At 47.0% G+C, this 26,485-nt stretch overlaps 1 protein-coding gene across 5 annotated transcripts in view; it reads right to left on the minus strand.

Annotated features, from left to right (window-relative positions):
• KIF2C (kinesin family member 2C) overlaps window positions 1–26,485 on the minus strand; it is a 1,350,025-nt gene that overhangs the window by 764,505 nt on the left and 559,035 nt on the right. For all 5 annotated transcript variants that reach the window (XM_069642340.1, XM_069642339.1, XM_069642341.1 and 2 more), the window contains 2 exons: window positions 17,254–17,354; window positions 14,333–14,428 (listed from right to left, as the gene is read on the minus strand). In XM_069642340.1, the coding sequence (XP_069498441.1) occupies window positions 14,333–14,428; window positions 17,254–17,354 (197 nt within the window). The remainder of the gene's footprint in view (window positions 1–14,332; window positions 14,429–17,253; window positions 17,355–26,485) is intronic.

Below are 26,485 nucleotides of genomic sequence, written 5' to 3' on the forward strand. Positions count from 1 at the left end.
ACCTTTTTCTTTTTTTAAAACTTGTGAAGTGCCATTTTGCTCAGTTTTCATTTAAGCATTATACAACTTTAAGTACTGCCTTGCCTAAACTTGTTCAAACACTTATGGGAAGAGTTGCTAGGGTGTGTAAGAAGATATTCCTGTATAACGTGTGCTTTCCCTCCCTTGTGAGAAATTGCTAGAGTGCCATTTGTGTTTGGTTTTCACTGTGTCGTTTTGCTCGTTTTCACTCTTGCTCAAACTGGTCTACAATTTAACTTGGGAGTTGTGTATACTTTTCTTGACCGATTTTAACTTGCTTTAATAACTGATTAATGTGTTAAACTAGAAGTGTGTAAACTAAATATATATATTCTTTTTAATGCAAAGCTTTGGTCAGTGTTTCCTTGTACCCTAGTACTGTAGTCCTATTGTGTAAACCCTGAATACTGCTCATCTCCCTCTTGAGATAAGTCTGACTGCTTAGCCACAGCTACCAACTAAATCTTTGTAGAACAGACTGATACCAAAGGGGATTTATTGCTCATACCTGTAGTCTTAATCTTCTGTAGTGCTCCCTAAGGGAACGGCACAGGATTCTGCCTAACAACCGTTTCCCGTGGGTACACTTTGCTGATTAAATGTGTGGTTTTCATTTATTTTCATTTTGAATTGTAAAGAATGTCATGCAAAGAACTTGGTGAATCGCATATGTCTGTACATTTTAGAAGTTCTAATCTCGTATAAACTGTACAAGAAACAATTTAGCCTCAATCTTATTATGCAGCCTGGTTCCTTGTGTTAGTATTCAGACAGATGTGAAGCAGGTGGTAGTTGCATTTTACCACCTCTGGTAAAATACAAAACAAACCTCATCACTGAATCTGGTCCATCTCAGGGCAGGATTAAATAACAGCATTCATGTTGCCTGGTAAGTGTATTCTTGTTAACCACCAAAGAAGTATTGTAGATAAACTACCACATGATGAAAGGAACAAGTTACTTACCTGTAAAAACTGTTCTTCAGCATGGGTCTGGCATGCATTAACATGCTCATGAATAATCCCAATCAGGCTCGGTTAAGAAAAAAAAATCAGTTTCTTTTCTGAACTGTCTTTCTACTAATAACCAATCACTGGTCTCTGGGTCAAACTGCCCCCAGCCAATGACTGCCCTCTACCTAAGCCCCTCCCTCTGGCAGCCATATCCAGATTTGATAGCACGTAAAGTGGCAGTAGGACCAAAAGGACAGCCTCAGAGGGGTTGGAGGGAGGGTTCACATGTGAATCCATGCCAGACCCATGCTGGAGAACAACAAGTACAGGTAAGTAACTTGTTCTTTCGCCAGCATGGGGTCTAGCATGGATTCACATGCTCATGAATACAAGAATACACAGCACTACACACATGCACAACCACCGGAGGTGGCAAGGCTCAACATTAAGCATCTCTTACCTCCTCACCAGGCTCACCTTCAAGTGAACAGGTTACGCAGCACTGCTTGGCCGACTCTGGACTCCTCCCTGGAATCCCGGTCGACGCAGTAAAATCTCGTGAAGGTGTGCGTCAACCTCTACGAAGCAGCCCTGCAGATGTCCAGCAGGGGCACACCAGACAGGAACGTCGTGGTAGCAGCGATCGCTCTGGTAGAACAGGCTCTGGGACGGCTGGGCAACGGTCGGTTTGCCAACCGGTGACAGTGCATGATACAGCCAGAGAGCCATCTGGAAATGGAAGCCTTCGAGAGGGCCTTCCCTTTGTGAACTTTGGACCTGTGAACCAACAGCTGCGAACTCCTCCGAAAACTTTGTGCGGTCCACATAGAACTTCAGCGCTCTAGCAACATCCTGCGAGTGCAAAGCCCCCTCAGCCGGCGACGAAAGGAAAACAGATAACACCAAGGGATTGTTGAGATGGAAGTCCGACGGCACCTTGTGCATGAAGGAGGGGTGTGTCCTCAGCACTACCCTCGTCTCGTGGAATGTCAGGTATGGATGTTTAGAATAGAGGGCCTGGATCTCTCCCACTCGTCGTGCGGAGGTGATGGCCACAAAAAATGCTGTCTTCCACGATAAGAACTTCAGCGGTGACGAATGCAAAGGCTTGAATGGGGGGAACCATGAGCCTTGTCAGCACCACGTTGAGCTCCCACGCCGGGGCCGGAGCCTTCACCGGCGGGAACACGCCGAACAGTCCTTTCATGAACTCCCTCACCACGTGATGAGACCACAGACGACCGCCCCGGAGTTCTGGTGTAGCAGGAGATGGCCGCCAGATGGATTTTGAAGGTGTCGTGAGCCAGCCCCGCCTTGGCCAGCGACAGCAAGTACATCAGCACTTGATGGGCTGTAATCAGCAGACAGTTTATCTTCTGTGCCCGGCACCAGACAGAGAACTTCTTCCACTTTTGTCCATAGCACAAGAGTCGAGGACGCCCTGACCTTTGCAAGCACCTCCTTGCAGTCCGCCGGGATATTGTACCCTCCAAACTCTAGTGCTGCAGGAGCCAAGCCTGCAGGTTCAGCGATCCCGGTTCAAGATGTAGGATGGCGCCTCCTTCCCTGGCGAGAAAATATGCATCCTTCGGCAGTTTGACTTGGGGTGGTGGGGCGTATGCCGACATGTCCAGAAGGTCCGATAACCAGATCTGCCTCGGCCACGCCGGTGCGACGAGGATCATCCTGCACCAGGACCGTCTGAGTTGACTGATGAGTGAACGGTGGGAACGCATACAAGAACAGGCCGTCCCAGGGGAATGAGAATGCGTCGCACATGCTCCCCGGTTAGGGAAACCTGCTCGCGAACCTCCGGCACTTGGTGTTCGTCGCCGTCGCAAATAGATTAATTTCGGGATTGCCCCATCGGCGGAATAGGAGATCCACTTGATCCTGCTGAAGCTCCCACTCGTGGCAAGAGCGCAGATCCCTGCTGAGCGAGTTGGCAATGGTGTTCTTTATTCCTGCCGGATGGAAGGGTACCAGGAACATCCCCCTGTGCCACGGCCCAGTGCCACAGATCCTGCGCTTCCTTGGATAGGGCTGGGGATCTGGTGCCCACCTGCTTCGGGATGTAGAACATCATGGTGGTTTTGTTGGTGAAGATCCTCACCACTTTGCCCTTGAAGGACGGGAGGAAAGACCTGGAGGCCCAAAACACGGCTCAGAGCACCAGGACGTTGATGTGTAGTGACCTATCCTCTGGGAGCTGAAGGCCTCTTGTGTGGAGATCTCTGGTGTGCGCTCCCCATCCCTCCAGGGAGGCATCACGGTTTCCCGATTTTCTGGGGTGTGGAAGTCCATGCTCGCCGCTAGATGAGCACGGTTACCCCACCACCGGATCGTTTGGCCGAAAGTCTTGAGGGAGATCTGGTCTTCGAAGCTGCCTGCCGCTTGCATCCAACGGACGTCGAAGAACTCCTGTAGTGGCAGCATCCGCAATCTGCACAGACGCACGAGGTAGATGCACAATGACATCATGCCGAGCAGGGACTTTATGGACCTCACTCTCGCCACTTCCATGGTCAACAGCCGTTGTACCTTGCCCAGGATGGGCTTTGTCCGCTCCTCCGAAGGTGAAGCTAACCGTGATACTGTGTCGAGTCTGGCGCTCCCAGGAACAGGGCATTATGCAACAGTACCAAGTATGACTTTGCAAAGTTGATCGAGAATCCCAGTTCCGTGAGCAGGCGGACGGTCTTCGATGTGTGATCGACGGCGAGTTCCCTTGACTTTGCTCGGATGAGCTCATCATCCAGATAGGGATATACGTGGATCCTTTGCAGGCGCAGTCGCCCCACCACCGGTGCCAGGCACTTGAAGACCCTTGGTGCTGACTTCAACCTGAAGGGCAGGGCCTTGAACTGGCAGTGCCACTCTTGGACCATGAACCGTAGGAACTTTCAATGCCCTTTGCGTATGGAGATGTGGAAGTAAGCATCCTCCAAGTCCAGCGACGACAGGAAGTCCCAGCACGTGCTGAAGGGTGACCATCCGGAACTTAAGGGACTTGATGCATTTGTTGAGGCAGCGTAGGTCCAGGATGGGTCGCCAACCGCCAGTCTGCTTTCGGACGAGGAAGTACCGCGAGTATACTCCAGAGCCCCAGAGCCTCTTCAGGACGATTTCTATTGCACCCTATTTTAGCATTGCTCGTACCTCCAGAAGCAGCTCTGGCACGTGGTTTTCCTTCCTGGCCACGGGTGGTAGACGGGGACCCTTTCTTTGGAATTCCAGAGTGTGGCCTTTGGCCAGAGCATCCAGCAGCCAACGGTCGGTGGAGATGGACTCCCATGCGCTGACGAAATTCGCCAGCCGGCCTCCCACCGGGGTGCTCGGGTAGGGGCCTATCGTGGCCGGTTCAATCTTGCTTTGCCGAGGCCTTGCTGCCTTGGCCTCGACAATGTCCTCCGGCCTTGCAGCGGCCTCTGTAGGCCTCCTGCGATGACTAGCGGGACACCTGGCGGTACAATGTGGAACCGCCACCAAATCCTTTGAACCCAAGGCCCGGGCCGTCTCGTTGTCCGCCTTGATGGCCTGAAGTGACTCGTTCACTGCCTTACCGAACAGGTTGTTCCCATCGAAGGGAATGTCCAGTACCCTGGTCTGAACGTCCTGACGGAAGTCGGTGGCCTGGAGCCACCCACACCGGCGGAGTCAAACACCGTTTCCCATCTGGCGAAAACCAGTGTCTGCCATGTCCGTGGCCATCGTGATGGCGTGGTCTGACGCCACCTCGCCTTCCTGTAGGATTTCAAGGGCCTCCGCCCTCTTGTCTGGCAGGAAATCCAGGAGAGGAGCGATCTTGAACCACAGCTCCTGGTCGTAGCGTGCCACGATTGCGAGGGCGTTGACCGCCTTGATAGTCATCACCGCCAATGAGAGCCAAATCTCCCACTCATGGCAAGAGCGCAGCTCCCTGCTGAGAGATTCGGCAACAGTTTTTTACTCCTGCCAGGTGAAACGGAATGAGGAACATTCCCTGGGTGACTGCCCAGTGCCATAAGTCCTGAGCCTACTGGGAGATCGTTGGGGATCCCGTTTCCGGAAGTAAAACATTGTGGTGGTATTGTCCGTGAAGACCGTCACCACCTTGCCCGAAAGATGGCAGAAACTACTTGAGGGCCTGTGAAAGAGACCTCTTTAAGAAAGAACCTAACAAAAACATGCTGCACAGCAAGGAGAAGGTAAAGGATAACATTATGTGGCCGGTGCCTAGTGGAGTGATAGACCGGTTTATGTTTCTATAAAATATGCATCCGAGAAGGGACGGGGTTCTTTTCTTTAATGGGCTTTTGTGCTTGGTTGCCAGGAGACGGAGGGAAGAGAAGAGGCAAATGTCCGTTATGAATGGGCATATTAATGAAGTTCCGTCATGTTTCCAGAAGTGAAAGTGTTATAAGGATCATTGAGAGTGTGTTCAGCCTGAACAGCTGTTGCGAGCTACCTTGATGCTGTCTTGTGAGAGGTCACTGCACTGATATTGTGCTATTTGTTTGCTGCATGTGGAGCTTGGGACATTGCGGCTGCCCAATGTCATGAATAAATTCCTTGGAAAAATACCAGACTTCCACTTTTGCGCTCCAAATATAAATTTTATTTGATTGATTACACAGTTGATTCAGTACATCGTTTCTCAGTTGTGAGGGTTATAAGGTTCACCCTCAGTTGATTCAATATATTGTTTCTCAGTTGTGAGGGTTATAAGGTTCACCCTCTACACGTGTTTCACCTTGCTTGTGTTGGCAAGGATCTTCAGGAGGGATTTTTAACGTATAGTTATGCTGGTTGGAGCTAAAGAGAAAAAAGGAACAGAAAAAAAAAAAATCAGCAAATCAATGCTTTATAGAGCAGATCATCAGGTTCGCCCTATTCAAGTTTATTTTTATACGGTACCTACTTATATATATTGGGATTTCCTTGTTAGTGCTAGCTTCTGATATTACATCAATTTCCTTCATCGTCTCATTTTTTAACACAAATTTGTTGTCTATATCCAAAGTTTTCTGAACAATCTACAAAAAAATATATAATTTTTAAATGTGTGGTTGATGTTAGCGTGGCTGTTTGCCTATTACAGTTGAAAAGTAACATCTTCTTTAACAAAAATAAGTTCTACCATTTAGAATATGCTAGGTTGCTGTTATTGGGCTTACCTGGAAGTGTTTGGTCTTTGATCATCTTGGCGTTCGCTTTCGAGGGTGTGCATCTGATACGATTGTCCGCTGCACCCCTCGAGAGCCGCTGCTTTTTATGGTGAGTCCATGGCGTCGCGACATGATCACGTCACCTCGCCGTGGACGCAAACTGACGTCACTACGCACCGTGTGTCGCGTAGTTGTTCCGACCGCCATTTTGGATCGGGAGAAAACGTATTAGTGCCGGAGGAGAAAACTTAGTCTCTGCCGGTTTACATTGAGTCGAACATAGGGAACTGTCTATACCTTCTGAAGAAACCGGTTTGTAAGTTATCACTATGAATTATAAATTGACATATTTTGCATTTTTTTTTACATTTTTTGCAATTTGTTTAGACATATTTTACAAAAAGTGTCCCATTTCCGTATCAGTGTTTAGACCTTTGTTGCAACAGTCCATTAAACAAATCCATTTTGCTTCATGTTGCCGAAGTTTCTTTTCTTTGTTGCCACCTCTCTGTCCCATCTTGACTTGTTCAATGGCAAAGTATCTTATCGCATCCATACTCTCTTCAGAGTGTTCCATTACGAAGTGTTTTCCCAGTGGGTATCTATTGTCTTTGTTCCTGATTGTGCGTAAATGTTCAGCAATCCTTATTTTAAGAGGTCTTGTTGTGCTGCCTATGTATTGTTTATTGCATATACAGATGATGGTGTATACTATGTTGCTCGTGTTGCAGTTCATGAGGTCCATTATATTATGCGTTTTTCCATTGGGTAAAGTTATAGATTTGCCATTTTCTGCAAATTTGCAATAGTTACATTGTCCACACTTGTAAAATCCTACTAGTTTCTCTGTTGACCATAATTGTGTTTGTCCTTGTTTTGATAAATCTTGTGTAAAATGCAATGGGCATAGAGTTTGTTTGAGATTTCTTGCTTTGCGATATGTGATCAGAGGGTGGTCATCAAGATGATCCTTCAACTCTTCATCCAATGTAAGCACATTTCAGTGTTTAAGATTTTCCTTAGAATTTTGTTGTCTGAATTGAAGTTAGTAACAAATCTTATTTTGTTGGCTTTTTTGTCTGCTTGTTTTTGTTGTGTTATATGTAGAAGATCTTGGCGATTCCGTTGTTGAACTTTTGTTAGTGACTCTCTTAAAAGTTTGTCGTGATAGCCTCTTTTTCGAAATTTGTCCGTTGCGGTTTCCAAATGTTTGTACATGTCACTGTCTTTGGTACAGTTCCGTTTAATTCTTGTAAATTCGCCATAGGGTATATTTTTTATTGTATGTGGTGGATGATTACTGTCGGCATGTAAAATACTATTGCCAGAAGTAGGTTTTGTATAGAGAGTAGTTTGAATCGTGTTGTCTTCTATATACAGTTCTAAATCAAGAAAATTAATCCGGTCTGGACTTTCTTCCATAGTAAGTTTTAGATTATAATTGTTGTTGAGGTGTTTTTGATAGTCTTGCAGAGATTTTTGGTTACCATTCCATATCACTAGTATATCGTCAATATGCCTGCCCCAAAAAATAATCTGATTGTTTTCTGTAAATGCTTTGTGTGACCATGCATGTTTGAGTTCAAAGCTGCCCATGTACAGATTGGCATATGAAGGTGCAAATTTTGCACCCATGGCTGTGCCTTGGCATTGTAGATAGATCATGTTGTTGAAAAGAAATATATTGTTTTGTAGAACAAAATTGAGCAATTCCAAGATCATGTTCCGATTTAAATAGGATATAGATCTTGCCTTCAGAAAGTATTCTGTAGTTTCCATTCCTTTGAGATTTGGTATGCTTGTGTATAACGTGACATCAAACGTTACTAGCCTATAGTTGGCTTCCCATTCGATGTGTTCTAGTTGTTGTATAATATGTTTTGTGTCCTGTATATATGATGCTAGGTTGGCTGCCAACGGTTGAAGAAACCGATCAATGTATGCCGAGATGGGTTCTGTTAATGCACCTATTCCATTGATGATCTAAGACCAAACAACACTTCCAGGTAAGCCCAATAACAGCAACCTAGCATATTCTAAATGGTAGAACTTATTTTTGTTAAAGAAGATGTTACTTTTCAACTGTAATAGGCAAACAGCCACGCTAACATCAACCAGACATTTAAAAATTATATATTCTTTTGTAGATTGTTCAGAAAACTTTGGATATAGACAAGGAATTTGTGTTAAAAAATGAGACGAAGGAAATTGATGTAATATCAGAAGCTAGCACTAACAAGGAAATCCCAATATATTTAAGTAGGTACTGTATTAAAATAAACTTGAATAGGGCGAACCGGATGATCTGCTCTATAAAGCATTGATTTGCTGATTTTTTCCTCTGTTCCTTTTTTCTCTTTAGCTCCAACCAGCATAACTATATGTTAAAAATCCCTCCTGAAGATCCTTGCCAACACAAGCAAGGTGAAACACGTGTAGAGGGTGAACCTTATAACCCTCACAACTGAGAAACAATGTATTGAATCAACTGAGGGTGAACCTTATAACCCTCACAACTGAGAAACAATGTACTGAATCAACTGTGTAATCAAATAAAATGTATATTTGGAGCGTAAAAGTGGAAGTCTGGTATTTTTCCAAGTTATAAGGATCATGACAGAGACCTATGGAGTCTTATTGACAAGATAGCAGAAGAGAATGTTGCGCCCAAAACCATGTATGTTTATTTAGATGCAGAAGAAGAAATCGCTCGCAGTCGTTGGAAACAGCTGAGTAACTGACGCCGAGCGGAGCTTCAGTACGGAGCCTATAGAGGTGGGGCCTCTCTTTGTAGCCGGAAGCGATACTCGCTCAGCTGTGCAACGCTGAACCAGCTGTGATGGAGCGAGTGAAGCGAAAGTAAGACGCGGCATAAACAACGCCTCGGAGGGGAGGAGTTATTCACAGAGACGCGACTCATTTGAAGGTACGGCTGTGTGGCACAATAAATAAGCGGATAAACAGACGGTCAAAAAGACAGCCCGCTACAGCCTGAAACATAACTACATGAGCGTCAACCTACTGTGACTTTGATAACCTGCCGTCAAAGAGGATGAGTTTGTAGTTGATAACAAACTGACACTAATCATTAAAGGGGAAATGGCATCTTTGTTAACGTTGCAGAATTACAACGAAGACACCCTAGAACAAACAATCCTTGCCTAGAACAAGAATCTGACATTACTAACTGCTCATAGAAAACGTGTTATCCTGCACCAGAGAAATGAGTCCTATGAATTAAAGGAAGACTGTATGAAGGTTAAAACTTACTTAAAAGGCGAAGTGAACTGAAGCTTAACAATAACATACCTATATAGACTAACAAAGGAAAGAAGAAAAAACAAGGATTAGTAGTTCAAGAGACTTACCATACTCACCAGAAATGGAAAGAAAATCCTGTTTGATCCAAAGAGGCTTCACGGAAACATATCCTTTACAAAACAAAACACGAGTTAATAAAGTTCTTGTTAAAAGAAACTCTTTTGTCTTCGTGTTCTCTTATTCCCACGAGAAAAGCTTAACAGGGCCCAAAACACCACCGTAGCTCCAGGACATTGATGTGTAGCTTCTCTGGCAGCCACAGGCCTCTGGCGTGAAGACGTCCAGTCTGACATCCCCATCCTTCCAGGGAAGCATCCGTCGTGACCATCTCCATCGCCTAAGATAGACGTCCTGCGAAGGAGTCAAGCGGGTCTTTGCATATTTCACCGAGAACCCCAGTTCCGTCAGGAGGCTGGTCTTCTCCGAGTGGTCGAGGGCGATGTCCCTTGATCTGGTCCGGTTGAGCCAGTCCTCCAGGTTCGAGTACATGTGGATCCCTTGCAGTCATAGATGAGCTGCCACTGGAGCCAGGCACTTGAAGACTCTGGGCGACGACTTCAGACGGAAGGGAAGAGTCTTCAACTGGTAATGCTTCCCTTGAACGACGAAGCGCAGAAACTTGGGGTGTCCTTTGTGGAAGGCAACGTGAAATTTTGCGTCCTTTAGATCCAACGACGACAGAAAGTCCCCCTCCTCCAGCTGGCTGAGCACGTGTTGCAGCGTGACCATCATGAACTTCTGACACTATGTAGTTGAGTCATAGTTGAGAATGGGCCTCCAACCCCCTGTCTTCTTTTTGTACGAGGAAGTACTTTCAGTAAACTCCGGAGCCGCTTTGGGACCAGCTCTATCGCCCCTTTAACATGACCCGAACCTCCAGCAGCAGCTGAGGGATATGCTTTCCTGCCGGGCCACCAGTGGTATTTGATGACGCTTTCGCTGGAACTCTAGTGTTTGTCCGTGGGTGAGACCGTCCAGCACTCAGTCAGTGGAGATGGTCTCCCACACGCTGATGAAGTTCGCCAGCCGGCCTTCAACCGGGTGCAGCACTGGGATGCCAAGCAGCTACCCCCTCCACACCCCCAGACGTCTTGGCCGGTTCAGTCCTGCTTTGAGGTTGGTACTTTGGCGCTGGCCAACTCTGAAGAACTTGGAGAAACCCCCCATTGGGATCCTGGGTCGAGGAGTGTGAGGGTTGGTGGTAGGAGGATGAGCCCCCACGAAACTCTGAAGATCTGCTAGACTTTCCTCCGGATGAACAAAAGGATGGCCGGTGTTGCTGCAGCGTTCTCAAGGCACTGGCCGTTTCCGTGTTGGCCTCGACGGCCTGGAGGGACTCACTGACTGTCTTCTCGAACAGGTTGTCTCTGTTCAACGGCATGTCCACCTCCTGTCTGAAGTTGGTGGCCTTGAACCAGCCACAACAGCAAAGGCAAACCCTGTTGCCCATCTGGTGGAAACCTGCTCCCGCAATGTCCAGCGCCACCGTGGTGGCGTGGTCCGACGCCACCTCACCTTCCTGGATTATCTCCAAAGCTTCGACTAGTTTGTCATCGGGGAGAAAATCCAAGAGTGGAGCCATCTTGAACCAAAGCTCCTGGTCATCAGGCCATGATCGTCAAGGTGGTGGCCGCTTTCACCGTCGCCGCCGAGTAGATTACCTTCCTACCCATGGAATCCAGTTTTATTCCCTTGTTGTACAGGTGCATGGATTAAGACGAACGCGATGACTTCTTCCTGGCGGCAGCCGAGACTACCGAGTACGGCAATAGTTGTGATTGGAGACATTTCGGCTGAAACTCCGGTACCCGGTATTCTTCTCAAGCTGGTCTCTTAGCAGGAGCTAAAGGATTCTTCAGTAACGTTAGCCCCTCATCCCAGACGTTGTCGTGGAGCGGCACTGATATGATAGTCTTCCTCTTCACCTCCCAGCGTTGGTATAGGAACACCCCCCTCCCCTCCTCTGGGGTGAGCTGGAAGAGCTTCGACGTCGGGGCAATCATAGAATGAAAGGATCCCACCTCGTCCGGTGGAGAGGCTCTCTGTGCCGGTGATGCAGGGTCTCCCAGTCCTGCGTCATCCATCGTCTGTATCCATCATCGCCGTGTCAGTCCCTGTCCCCCTGGGGGTGGAGGGGGCGGGGCAACGCCTGTTGGAATGGAGATGTAAGATGTCTCCTCTTTGCCAGTAGTGGCCCCGGTGTTAACAGCAACCTCCTCTGAATCTCCGACACCAACGTGTAGAGCATCGAGAGGATATCCTGTGACCTCTCTAGGGGGAACTTGTAGAGTAGGGAACAATGGGCCCATAGCCCATGTCAACCCCGTCGCTATCAACGTTGTCCTCGTCTCCTCAGAGAGCTGACTAGTCGGCGTTCCCCTCATCGCTGTCGTCACCATCGTGGACTGAAAGTCTCTCCTCCTCGGACGAAGAAATGTCCTTGCCCTGGAGTTCTTCTACTCCCACACCCTCCCCCTTTCTGCGGGGTTGTCTCAGACTGAGGTCCGGCATCCTCTTCTCCGGAGTCTTCACAATCGGCTTGAACAAAGACTCCCCCCTGGCCGGGAGAGATATTCTGGCAATCGCTTGTGTCCCCTGGCCGGGGTCTGTCCCTTTTGCCTTCGGGATACCACCACCATCTCGATCGATTATTTGGTGTGGCCTACCTGGGCCTTCACATTCAGGTCAGCCATCTTGGCCTTCTCCTTCACGGGATGCTCAGAGGCCTTGGCCGGCTTGGCCTTCTCTTTCACAGGCGGTTCCGACCGCTTACTCTTTCCCCACAGCTAAGCAGTGGTATCCAACTTCCTCTTGGACGAAGATCTGGAGCGGTGGCTGGAGATGGAGCCAGATGGAGATGACGAATGCGCCCTGTCCGTTGCGGGACCCGCAGCAGCGACCAACGGAAAATGGACTTGCAGTGCTTGGCCTTGTGTTGGGCCCACACGGATGGAGCGCCCTCAAAGGACTTAAAAGCCCGCTCAGGTTGGCTGGATCCGAAAAAGGCATGCCACTGAGAAGCACCCGGGGTAGAGGCCTTGGCTTGGAGCCACGCAGCCAATGGGACAGGACTATCCTTTATGGTGCGCTTGGTGAAAACACGGAAGATCTCACAATCTTCTTTATATGCCGGGTGTAGACAATACAGGCACTGAGAATGCTTGTCATCCGAATAAACATTCTGCAAACTGCAGCTGGTGCACAGCTCGTAGAGGGAAGCTCTGTCCTTCTCCAAAGTGATCCGGCACGATTTCGGCCTGAAGAACCTCTGGAAGCTTCCAAGAACACCACTAGGATATCTGCCCTTGAGGGGTGATGAGATACCGAAAATCAGGTCCCCGTTAATTGGAATAATAAGTGATGGAGCGTAGGGGCTCGATTGACCAAAAAAAAATAGAAATTTATAATAAAAAAGCGAGGAAAAAAAAACGCAGAGAATCGGAGAGCAAAACGCGAGGACTCCCAACACTTGAACGTGTGGTAAAAATCTGAAGATGGCTGCCAGAGGAGGGGCATACGTAAAGGGCAGTCATTGACTGATGGCAGCATGACCCAGAGCTCAGTGATTGGTTTATAGGAGAAAGACTGTTTAGAAACGAAACTACAACTGTTTTTTCTTTTACTGAGGCTTCCCAGCCCGACGACTGGGAATATTCATGAGCATGTGAATCCATGCCAGACCCCATGCTGGACAACTGGAGTTGTGTAGAATAAGGTTAGCGGAAGTCACATTGAGGTTGAAGTAGTAGCATACTGTGGTACCAAGGAGTATGTTTCCACAGTAGCAAGAGGATGGTTGTCAAGAGGTAAGTAACAACCGAAGAAGAAGCATTCTGACAATTATACCAAATGTACTGCAGAGGTTATGAACAATTGTAGAATTACAGAAGGAGAAATTGCTGATCTATTCTATGAACTGTGGCAAAACAATCTTGGAAGGAAGACATCCAGGATTAGAATTAATGCTATTTTCTTGACTGGAATTGAAGGGCTATTTTCAACTGAAAGCTGAACAGTTACCAGTGGATTTTTATTTGGTGAGCTTTTGTTTCATTTGCAACTTACAAGAACTGGTTCAAGACTTTACTTTTTCGAACATTTGGGGACAAATTACTTGTTTGTCGTTCACTCTTATGTTGTTTATAATTCACTTTGAATGTTTTGTTGTTTATATTGTGAGGGCCAGTTTATTTAGGTTAGGAGTTATTCCCTTAACATTTAGACTAGGTAAAGAATTCCCTGATGAGTAGTTTTAGCAAAGACTTATTTGAAACTTGCGTCTTTAATAAAATGTTTAATTCTGAGAAAACCACAAGCAGTTGTCTGCCTCGCATTACTGACCGCTCACAATGGTCAAAATATAATTGGCAAATAGTGTCAATAGCAAAACATGGGCCATTAATAGGGTAACACTTTAGTGTATTTTTTTTTACAGGTTAATGTCGTGTGGTGTTCCACTAAAATAAATGTTAAACAGGACGACAAAATGGTTAGTGCTGAGAAAAGTGGGATATATCACCACCGGTGAGCTGAAGGTTTGGAGAAGACTTTCAAGTCGTGGGAGTACGGCTACAGACCTGGGACAAACTTGATGGGGCAATGAATGCACCCCAAGCCCTTGCTTCTATTCTACTTTAAACTTGTGTCCAGGCAACTCTGAACTAAACAGTACAATTAAATGAGTGATGTCCAAGGGCAGGCCACAGTAATAACCCACATTAGAGTAGGTCAGGATCAGTTCAAACGAAATGCTGATTCCAACTACAGAACCTAAACCTGCTAAGGCAGGAATTGCAGGTTACGCAGGAAGTCTTACAATGCCCAGAATTGTGAGAAACTATGGATGACAAATACCCACAACGGTAGCAGAAAACTTTGAAAATGACTTACAGGGTCAGATAGGCTTATCCGCTGACAATCCAGAGTGGCTCTAAAATCTTTTATCATCCTCCCGAATTCCCAGTTTGGAACACTGGTGTCATATTCCTGCAGGATGAAGGATAAAATATAGTTAGAGCAGAAGACAATTGCTCGAGCTGACGAGAATCCAACTCTCAATTAGTGGCATTGTTACAAGTAGGTTTTTATAAAAAATTCCATCAGTTCACTTACTTGTCAGATCAGTTAGCTGGTTAGACTTGTGTTTTCTTCTGGCCGAAGCATGACCATCGGGCCTGAGATGCTACACTGTTTTTGTAGCTTTGACACAATGGCATATGGCCCGAATGTATTTTTAAACCAGTACATTATCTATTTGCTCATGTTTTCATTCTCTAGGCCGGATAAGTGCGGTTCTGGCTAGAATCTCAACTGCCCACTCCCCAAGGATGTGGATCTAAAATTATTTGGTACCGTGTACAATCCAGGGCAATCTACAAGCAGATCAAGGGCATTGTTAAACATTGTCTCCCCAGCAGATGAAACTTTTAGACCATGAGGACAGGCTCCTAAAATGGTGCTCCCTCGTCAACGATTTGAAGTAAGAACACTAACCAAACTTGCTTCTACAATTCCATGAGATCTCAGGCTGAGGAGGGGGTGGGAGGGTTATAAAAGAGATGTAGGAATCCTTTGACACTGAAAAAGGAGACTTCCTGTGCAGTCATGCACAAATATGAACCACATCCGGAATGGAATTCTATTTTCAAATCAACATAGAACATTCTACATCAATTTGCCACAAGGAATGCCTAAAATGCAATTTTCTGATCCAGGTGACCTGATTAGTAACTGCTTGGATGTAAAGGTATAGAATATTTCTATAAGCTTTTGGTCCCATTCCGAGAACCATGAGCAACTCCCAAACTACCTGCCAGGCTCTCAAGAAGACCAGAAGGCTGTGGTACCCAGAGTTAATGCATTTGTCCAACATTATATACATTCCAAACAAGCAAGTTTGCCCGTACGTCTACATCGCATGACAGGTTTATCACCACAAACCCCAGTCCTGTAGTGCAACTACTTGTATTCAGGAGATCATTCCGTATCAACCTAACCTCCCTGAAGACTGTACAGATATTGAAATACAGGAGACCTTCAAAAAGGAAGTGTACTCAAATCAAGGTGGTTTTGAATTTGACGTATTGAACAAACAACCCCCTTAAATAAGAGATGTCTTCGTCCTTTACCTAAAACCTCCAAGTACTTTGCCTGCTTTTAATAACTAGACTTATCAAAAATAATCATCAATCTTCCTGCTGTACAGGTTTATAATGACATTACAGGCAACCAAAAATTATTTTTCAAAGGCTATAAAAAGCAGTTGTCTAAACTCCTAAAGCTTCCTTTTAATGCTTGTATAGGTCAGATTTAAGATGAGAATGTGAGCTATTTGGTGAAGCTTTCAGCCATAATTAGTGAGTCCAGCTCTTCACATTTGCACCATTTAAAGGTTCCCCTATCAGGATATCGGTCTTATATAAGCAGACAAAAGAAAAACAAAAACAAAAAAAATGGTAGTTTAATTGTAACCAGTCGAAACCTGCCCACCAACTTTTCAAACCATTTCCACCACTTTTCGGCCCATTAGATGTTTGGTGTAGAATCCTGGCATAAAAGTACTGTGTAAACAGAAGGAAAACGAAAAATAAATTAATTTTCAAAAAGTCAAAATATTTACAACTGCTGTGCAGCAGAAAGTTCGGCCAAACAGATCTTCCTAAGGGGGTACATATAGCCATATTTTTGGTATGGTTGACTTAGTCTGGAATGGCAAGTTTGTCTTGGAAAACTACCTCCATAACACCAGTCGATTCCCATTCTGCCTTTGTGGGCTATGGACACGACATCCATTCTAAAGCTTATTCGCCTTGGCAGGAGCCCATGCTTTAAAGGATACATGAATTTGCCAACCATAAAGTTCTAGAGGGTATCCAGTTAACTTTCCCAAATGGCCCAGCTTCATGGTTACAAAGCAGACTGACTTAAGCCAATTGCAAAATGAACCATCGTGGTCTTGTTCCTGGTGATTGTTGAGAATCCTCAAACCAACAGATGTACCAGTGACTCCTTTGCAACTTTGAGAAGCAGAGTCTGCATTTTTCTGTAACTGAATTGATTACTAGTAAACTCATTTTCAAAAAGTACCAATGGTTACGCTTGCTGGAGAACGTTTTACCCATAAGTACTCCATCCATTTTCATGAATAATCTTGTAATTCTCCAAAAGGCACACTGGTTTTGTCTGTGAAGGGTATGCCGTACATAAAGCATTTCAAGCTCTTAGACAGATTAGCAAACAATAAATGTCTGAAATAAGCATTGGCTAAGCCAACAGTTTAAGGCTTGTGTAAGCATGGCAAACATTTGTGATGCACTACCATAATAGTAAATTGTTCCAAGATATTAATAGCAGAAAAAAGATACAATTGCCTGGGCACATGGATCGAGCCTAGAAGTATTTATTTGCCAATTTATATTTTTATCAGGACTTCAACTGCATGGAGCAGATGCCAAAACCTATTTATAAGTCAAGTGTTTAGAAGCAATTTTTTTTAAGACTTAAACCAATAGCACATTTAAAACTTCAATTAAACCAACTCTGAAGACTTTATAATAGCTCAAGTATCCCAGGTGGATGCGTTTATGGGACAGGTAGTGAGTGGGAAGAGCCATGGTGATAATCAAGTGGTTGTCAGCACATGGCAATGCTAAACAACCAAACAAGCTTTGTGTCGTTCATCACATTTCCCTTGCATCTATATGACAATTAAATAATTTCGACTTCTAGTTGGTGATTAAACACCACTTAATGCAAAAATGATAAAAGTGAGTTGCCTAGAATGTGTATGCTTTTGACTTGGGTATTTTTACCTGGGCATGTTTTTTTCTTATTTCCGAGTTTATTGCTTTCTTTTCTTCTCTTTTACTTTTCATTTTCTCCATTTCTTTTACTATGTTTGATTTTCTTCGAGCTAAACAAAAGAAAAGGATGTAATATTACAATAAGCTAATTATGTCAAAAATACAGGTAAAGCAGTGTTGAAAAGCACAAATGGACACAATTCAATAAAAACATTAAATAAGGAACAAGTTACTTACCTGTAACTGTTGTTCTCCAGCATGGGTCTGGCATGGATTCACATGCTCATGAATATTCCCCGTCAGGCTGGGAATCCTCAGTAAAGAAAAAATCAGTATCAGTTTTGTTTCTGATCTGTCTTTCTTAGTAGTAACCAATCACTGATCTCTGGATCACACTGCCCCCAGCCAATGACTGCCCTCTCCCTAAGCCCCGCCTCTGGCAGCCATCCTCAGATTTGGTAGCACGCAAAGTGGTAGTATGACCAAGTGAAGAGCCGCAGAGGGGTAGGTGGGAGGGTTCGCATGTGAATCCATGCCAGACCCATGCTGGAGAACAACAGTTACAGGTAAGTAACTTGTTCCTTCTCCAGCATGGGGTCTAGCATGGGTTCACATGCTCATGAATAAAAGAATACATAGCAGTATACACATACAACTACGGGAGGTGGCAAAGGCTCAACATTAAGCATTACATCCAAACTCAGCATTAAGCAATTCTTACCTCCTCACCAGGCTCACATTAGGCGAACAGGTTGCGCAGCACTGCTTGGCCGACCCTGGACTCCCGATCGACGCAGTAGAATCTTGTGAAGGTGTGCGTCGACCTCCACATAGCAGCCCTGCAGATGTCCAGCAGGGGCACACCAGACAGGAACGCCGTGGTAGCAGCGATCGCTCTGGTCGAATGGGCTCTCGGACGGCCGGGCAGTGGTCGGTTTGCCAACCGATGACAGTACATGATGCAGCCGGAGAGCCATCTGGAAATGGAAGTCTTCGAGAGAGCCTTCCCTTGATTCACAGACCCAAAGTTCACAAACAGCTGTGACGTCTTCCGAAAACTCTTTGTGCGGTCCACGTAGAACTTCAGCACAATAGCTACATCCAGCGAGGGCAAAGTCCTCTTGGCCGGCGTCGAAGGCGACGGGAAGAAAACTGATAACACCAAGGGCTCGTTGAGGTGGAAGTCCGACGGCACCTTGGGCATGAAGGAGGGGTGTGTCCTCAGCACCACCCTCGTTTCATGAAAAGTCAAGTATGGAGGCTGGCAAGATAGGGCCTGGATCTCTCCCACTCGTCGTGCGGAGGTGATGGCCATGGGGAACGCGGTCTTCCATGACAGGAACTTCAAAGGCGCCGAATGCATAGGCTCGAATGGGCCCCCCCCCCCCATGAGCCTGGTCAGTACCACATTAAGCTCCCATGCCGGGGCAGGAGCCTTCACCGGCGGGAATGATCGGAATAGTCCCATCATAAATTCCTTCACCAGGCGATGAGACCACAAGGACGCCCGTCCCGTAGTCCTGGTATATCGGGAGATGGCAGCCAGATGAATTTTGATGGAGGAGTGAGCCAGTCCAACTTTGGCCAGCGACAGTAGGTATGGCAGTACTTGAGGGGCCGTAATCCGCAGAGGGTTAATCTTCTGTGCACGGCACCAAACAGAGAACCTCTTCCATTTATGACGGTAACACTTGAGAGTTGAGGACGTCCTGGCTTTTGCAAGAACCTCTCTGCAATCAGCCGGTATATCGTACCCTCCAAACTATAGCTTTGCAGGAGCCAGGCCTGCAAGTTCTGCGTCCGCTGGCAGCTTGACTGGCGGGTGCGTTGACAAGTCCAGTAGGTCCGAGAACCAGATCTGCTTCGGCAACGCCGGTGCAACGAGGATCATTCTGCACCTGGACTTCTTGAGCTGGTTGATGAGGCGGAGCAGCAACGGCAATGGAGGGAACGCGTATAGAAACAGGCCGTCCCAGGGGAACGAGAAAGCATCGCCCATGCTCCTCGGCTGTGGGAACCTGCTGGCGAACCTCTGGCATTTGGAGTTCGTCGCCGTCAAACAGGTCGATCTGGGGTTTGCCCCATTGTTGGAAGAGCCGATCCACCTCGTCCTGGCGTAGTTCCCCTCTCGTGGCACGAGCGCAGCTCCCTGCTGAGCGAGTCGGCGATGGTGTTTATTCCTGCCAAGTGGAGGGGAACCAGAAACATCCCCTGGGCGACTGCCCAGTGCCACAGATCCTGGGCCTCCTTGGATAGGGCTGGGGATCTGGTGCCCCCTTGCTTCCGTATGTAGAACATCGTGATGGTGTTGTCGGGGAAGATCCTCACCACTTCATTCTTGAGGGACGGAAGGAACGACTTTAGCGCTCAGAACACTGCTCGGAGCTCCAGAATGTTGATGTGAAGAGACCTCTCCTCCGGGAGCCAAAGGCTTCTTGCATGTAGATCTCCGGTGTGGGCCCCCCAACCCTCCAGAGAGGCATCTCGTCACAGTCTCCTGAAACGCCGGGGTTTGAAAGTCTGTGCCTGTAGTGAGGTGAGCACAGGTGCCCCACCATAGGATCGCCCGACGGAACTCCTCGTCGAGAGGGATCCTGTCCTCGAAGCAGCCCGTCACCTGAAACCAACGGGCGTCGAGGAACTCCTGTAGCGGACGCATACGAAGTCTGCAAACCTCTGTAGGCCTCCTGGGAAGAGGAGCGGGCCGCCTGGCGGTAAGTGGAGGAGCCACCACTGGATCCTTTGGAGGCACCCAGTCTGCCTCCGGAGCTCCGAAAGGGCCGTCACTGTTGAAGCACCCCTAGGGCCCGAACCGTCTCCGAGTCGGTCTTGATGGCCTGTAGAGACTCGTCCACCGCCTTACCAAAAAGGTTGTTGCCGTCGAAGGCATGTCCAACACTCTGGTCTGGACGTCCTGGCGAAAGTCCGTCACCTTGAGCCATCCTCGTCGGAGGCAAACTCCGTTGCCCAGTTGTCGCAATCCGCTATCGGCAATGTCCGTTGTCACTGTTATGGCATGATCCGACGCCACCTCGCCTTCCTGCAGAATTTCTAGGGCCTCTGCCCTCTTGTCAGGCAGGAAGTCTAGCAGGGGAGCTATCTTGAACCAGAGCTCCCTGTCGTAGCGGGCCACGATCGCCAAGGCATTGGTTCCCTTAATCGTCGTCGCCGCCGAGATGACTCGTCATCCCATGGAGTCCAACTTCTTGCCCTCGCTGTCCGGCGGGGAAGTGGAAGTTGAAGCCGCCGCACCCGCTGCTTTCTTCTTAGCCGCTGCCGACACGACAGAGTCCGGCGTGGGCTGGGCCCTGAGGCACTTCTTGTACCTGTCCCTCTTGGCGGGCGTCGTGGAAGGGTTCTTGAGGATGGCAAGCCCCTTGTCCAGATGTCATCGAGCGAAGGCACCGCGAGGACTGTCTTCCTCTTGGCCTCTCGTCGCTGGAAGAGCTTGGATGCCCTGGTTATCAAGGCATGGAAGGAGCCAATTTCGTCGACTGGAGCAGCCCGCCGGGGGGGGGGGGGGGGATGACGGGATGTCCGCTGCATCATCGCTGCTGTCGTCCGTCCCCGTCGCTGTATCCGTCGCCGTATCCTCTCTAGGGTCCGGCGAGGGGGATGTGGGGTCCACAGGCCTCGCAGGCACGAAGGGTTTCCCGACGGGCCTGGTTCTGGATCCTCCGTCGGGGTCTGTGGTAATCTCGTCCTTATCTCGGTACATAAGGATTGGATCGCCAACAAAATGGCCGCCGAGCTATCCTGGGGCTCGGGTAATGGCTGCGACGGACGGGATGGCCGCTCCACTGGGCCCTCTTCGTCGCCATCGTTGCTATCTTCGATCACATCAGCGGGGACCGCCCCCTGGGATCGAACCTTCTCGAACCTCTTGTTGAGGCCTTTCTCAGTTTCCACCAGGAGCTCCTCAGAGGCTGATTCCGAGTCTGTAATGGCCACCACCACCCCCCCTCCTCCTCCTCCTCCTCCTCCTCCTCCCCCTCCCCCTCCTCCTCTTTTTCCGCCGGGGACTTCACGGGGGTCTTAACGATGGGCTGGAAAGAGCATTCCCTTGCGGTGGCAGGGATACTCTGAGTCCAAAGGCTGTTTCCACTGGCGTAGTCTCAGCCGGCTTCACCAGGGTCGCAGCGACCACTTCGATAGAGGCCTTTGCCGGCTGGATCAAAGCCCTCACCACCTTAGGTGCGTCCTGGGCCTTCGCCTTGGGGGCAGGGTCAGCGCCTTGCTCCCCCTTCGAGATCTACCGGGGCCGCTCCAGCAGCTTACCCGGGTTCTCGGACTTCCTCTTCCCCGGGTTTTCGGACTTCGTCTTCCCCAAACCAGAGCGCTGGCTAGTGGTTGAACGTGCCGGGGAAGTCGCACCCTGCCTGGCAGCCGAAGAGCCCGACCTTGCGGCGCTCCCGGTGCCCGCAGACTCGCGATGCTTGGCCTTCTGTTCGGCCCCCGTCGTGGGTCGCTCTCACAGGACTTAGAAGCCCGCTCAGACTTTTTCTTCGCCTTCTCACCCGCTGTGCCCTTCTCCAGCCAGGCAGCGAGGCGGGAACGACTATTTTGTTTGGTCCGTTCCAAAAGGTTCTTGCAGAACGCACAGTCCTTCTCCACGTGCGTCTTGTCCTCATGAAGGCAGTAGAGACATCACGAATGCTCGTCCTCCTTGAAAACGTTTTGTAATCCGCATCCAGGGTAGCACCTGAACAGCTTGGATCCAGGCGTCGAGCTTCCCTTGTCCTGGGCCATGTCCATTGAGGTAGGCCGCAGGTCTTCCGGGAATCCTCCAGGAAGCGTAAACTCGAAGAAAACTTCACCCTTGAGGGGCGTAGAAGAAATCCGAAACGGGTACCGGTTATCGGAAGTAGAAACGGTGGAGGTTGAGGCTCGATTAAACCGAAAAAAATAAAGTCTCCTGAAAAAGCACGAAAACGCAGCTAAAACTCGAGAGCTAAAGCACGAGGACTCCCAACAATTGAGCGTGCGGTAAAAATCTGAAGATGGCTGCCAGCGTGGCTTAGGGAGAGGGCAGTCATTGGCTGGGGGCAGTATGAGTACTAGTTTACTACTAAGAAAGTGTCAGGTTTCCTTCTCTTATTCAAGTTTCCTTTTTATTATTTATCCTTTTCAGATTAGCTTTGTGTGGGTGGGAAGTTTTCCATTATAGTTGGTTAGGCCTTAACTTGTTGATTCAGAATCCTGGTTCTGACCCAAGGCAAGATGGAGCCTCACAGTGACAGCTCTGATTGGCTAGAAGACAATGCTGAACAACAATGAACATTCTAAACTGTCACTCTGTGCCTTTCATCATCAAAACCCCATCTGAGAGGACGTGTTCAGTGGCTGCTCCTGCTTTAGTATTAGGCCTGGTGGATTTTATCCTTCAGATCTCAGCAGTTGAGCGGCTACTTTCTTGGGGGTTTCAGGAGAAGTCTTCAGCTGGCAGGAATTCGTTTTTGAAGATAGGAAAAGCAGGAAATCTTTGTGAATTCGCTCAGGAGATAAGTGACTTTATTTTTACTGTAAATCTGTTCATCTTAATAACATTCTCCTTGAAAATTCGTTAAAAGTAGTGTTTCTACTAAAACTATTGAACTACCGGAGTGCGCTTGTGTTTCCAGTGCGGTGTTCCTTAGCGCGAGATTTTGACTGTCGCGTGCGAATTCAAGTGAGCGCGTGCTTTCTAGCGTGTGTATTCCGAGCACGAGTAGAGGTTGGTCTCGTGCAATTTTAAACGCGCGTGTGTTTTATTGCGCGGGTGATCCTTTGCGCGAAAAGCTATACGCTGTGTGTGAACTAAAGAGCGCGAGCGATTTTATAGCGCGGGTGATCCTTAGCGCGAGAAACTATACGCTGCGTGAGAACTACAAAGCGCGTGTGAAATACAAAGTGCGTGTGAAATACAAAGTGCGTGTGAAATACAAAGCGCGTGTGAAATACAAAGCGCGTGTGAAATACAAAGCGCGTGTGATTTTTAGCGCGGGTGTACAAAGCGCGTGTGAAATACAAAGCGCGTGTGAAATACAAAGCGCGTGTGATTTTTAGCGCGGGTGTACAAAGCGCGTGTGATTTTTAGCGCGGGTGTACAAAGCGCGAGAATCTGTTCGTCGCGTGCCATGTGAGTGCGCGTGTGTTTTTTCCATCGCGAGTGATTTTGCGCTTGAGAATCACTTCGTCGCGTTTGAACTCAATAGCGCGGGTGTTTTTATTTCGCGTGTCTCGCAGGAGAACATTATTGCGCGTGTGGACTATTGCGCGTGTGGATTATTGCGCGTGTGGATTTTTTGCGCGTGTGGATTATTTTGATCGCGCGTCTTCATCCGTTTGCGCGTGTTCTTCAACCAGGAAGATTTCTATGTGAAGTTCATCAATAATTTAAATGGAAATAACCTGCGTGTGCATTTAGCACGTGTTTCCTCTTTCTTCAAGGATTCAAAGACTCAAGATAATTATAAATAGTTTGAAAAGTTTTGAAATGACAAGAAAGAACATTTTAAAGACAATCTAATTGAACTACCACTGCATGTTGGAAAAAAGACAAACAAAGAACTAAGACTTCCAGTTTTGCCTAATGTAAGAAGTTGCTGGGAATTTCAAGTATCGCAAGTAAGAGATTTTCAGCTTCTTATCCGCTTCTCTAAGAAATTTCAAGAGAAGAACCAGGTAGGATTCTCAATTATTAGTTAAGGATTAATGTCTTCCCATTCATAAGGTTAAGTAAGTGAATTAAGGAAGTGTATATGTTATTCTTTATCCTCTGCAGGTTCAGCACTGATTAGCCTTGACGCAGTCTGCCTGGTGTTTTGTTGTCCCATTCTCCCTTTCCCTTTGGGGTGTAGTTTACAGAGCTGTATTGAAAACTAGTTCTGGGAAATACATCTCAGGGGGATTGTCGGGGGTTCAGCAGCTTCCGCGGATACAGGACCTCTCAGCCTGACAGAATGAAAGGCCAATAATTTAGTCCGCCCGAGCTGTCATGAACCCCGACGAATCCATGGAGATGTTAGGATCTTTGATTAGGGAGTTACGGGAGGAGTTGAAAATTTCTCGGGAAGAAAATGCCTTACTTAGTCAAAAGGTAGATGACTTAAGTGTTAAAGTTACACAAATTCAACAGAGGGGAGAAAGGAGAGAGGATGAGGTTTCAGGGGGCGCAGGTTCTCCACCTGAGTTAGAAAGAGAAGATCAGTTACCACACATACAACGGGCGCCTTCAGTGGCAGAAGGGGTAAGGAGTATAATTATGCCAGTTCCTTTGGCGCCCCCAGAACGTTATCATGGGGATTCCAAGAGATTTAGGGTGTTCTTAACGCAATGTGAATTACATTTTATGAGTAGACCAGAATTATTTCCATCAGATGCTTCTAAGATAACATTTATGTTGTCATATCTTTCTGGGGAGGCATCTGCTTGGGCTGGGTTGTTGGTGAGTCAAAAGAGTGCGGTTTTAGAAAATTATACCAGTTTTTTGGAGATATTCCGAAAAATGTTTGATAGAAGACAGTTATCTCTGGAAGTAGATGGTGAACTTTTAGAATTAAAAAAAGGTAATAGAGACTTGATTGCTTATATAACACAATTTAAGTCCCTTGTGTTAGAAAGCAAGTGGCCCGAGGTTAAACAGGCCTCGTTGTTTTATCGGGGCCTTAGAGATGAGTTAAAGGATGCTTTGTCTGGAGTAGTTGAACGCCCTCCTACTTGTGAAGGTCTGATTGATTTGGTTATTCAATTGGACTTCCGTTTGAGTGAAAGGAAGGCAGAGAGACGTCATGGTCAGAGTGATGTAAAGTCTATACTTAGAGTAGATAGACCTAAAATAGAGAGTAAACCCAAAGGGAATAATTCATCGCCAAGAATCAGAGGCCCGTTAACAGTGGAGGAAAAGACTAGGAGGAGAGATAATAATCTGTGTTTATACTGTGGAAGAGGTGGGCACTTTTTAGGAAACTGTCCTTACACTCCCAAGAAGACTTCTTCCTCAGCAGTCAAGGTACAACAGATCGCTAATACGGTGCAGACAGCGGTTCCTCATATAACCATAAATGTATCCTTATTTTTTGATTTGGAGTGTAAGGGAAATGGTCCTGTAATGATTGACTCGGGTGCGACTGGGAATTTCATGGATTGGGGTCTGGCCAAATCGTTGGGAATTCCAATTATTCTGAAGGAGGTTGTAGAGCAGACTAGGGCTGTTGATGGTACATGTTTATCTTCTGGTCCTATTAATCATAGAACTGGTTCTTTAACTTTGGAGTTATCAGGAGGTCACAAAGATAATTTCGTTTGAGTTAATTGATGCCCCTTTGTTGAAGATTATCTTGGGCATGCCTTGGCTTACTCTCCATAGTCCCCTAATTCATTGGAGTGCTAGGACAATTGACATGCAATCCGATTTTTGTAAAGAGAATTGCTTTTCAGGAAGTCTCTTAGAGGAAGAGGTAAAACAAAGTAATTCCGTGTCTAGTTTTCTGGCTGAGACTGGAATTGGAGGTCATGATGTGGGAGCTGTAGTGGGTCAACTTCCCCAGTGTTACAAAGATTTCTGGGACGTATTTGATGAGAAAGTGGCAGGAGAATTACCACCCCATAGATCCTTTGATTGTAAAATTGAACTGGAGCCAGGAACAATTTTGCCTAGTAGTAGGGTATATGCTCTTACTGAGAAAGAGAATGATTATTTAAAAGAATATTTGTCAGAAAATTTGGCCAAAGGATTTATTCGTCATTCTAAGTCACCTGCGGCCTCTCCTTTATTTTTTGTACCAAAACCGGATGGCTCGCTTAGAACTTGCATAGATTATCGAGCAGTTAAAGTCACTATTAAGAACCGGTATCCTCTTCCTCTCATCTCAGAAATGCTTAATCAAATACAAGGAGCACATTTTCTCAAAATTAGATCTGAGAGGAGCTTACCATCTTGTACGTGTGCAGGAAGGGGACGAATGGAAGACAGCGTTTAAGACCAGATTTGGGCTGTTTGAATATCAAGTTATGCCATTCGGTCTATGTAATGCTCCAGCGGCTTTCCAATTTTTCATTGATGAAGTTTTTAGAGAATACTTGAATATTTTTGTTGTCGTTTATATCGATGATATTTTGATTTTCTCTTCTGACCTAGATCAACATCAGAAACATGTGCGCTTGGTGTTACAAAAGTTGCGAGAAAATCATTTGTTTGCCAAATTGGAAAAAAGTCAATTCCATACCGATTCTGTGGAGTTTAGGTTTTATAATTTCACCT

This window comes from Ambystoma mexicanum, chromosome 1q (genome assembly GCF_040938575.1).
Source record: "Ambystoma mexicanum isolate Mex_15411 chromosome 1q, UKY_AmexF1_1, whole genome shotgun sequence".
Taxonomy (NCBI): domain Eukaryota; kingdom Metazoa; phylum Chordata; class Amphibia; order Caudata; family Ambystomatidae; genus Ambystoma; species Ambystoma mexicanum.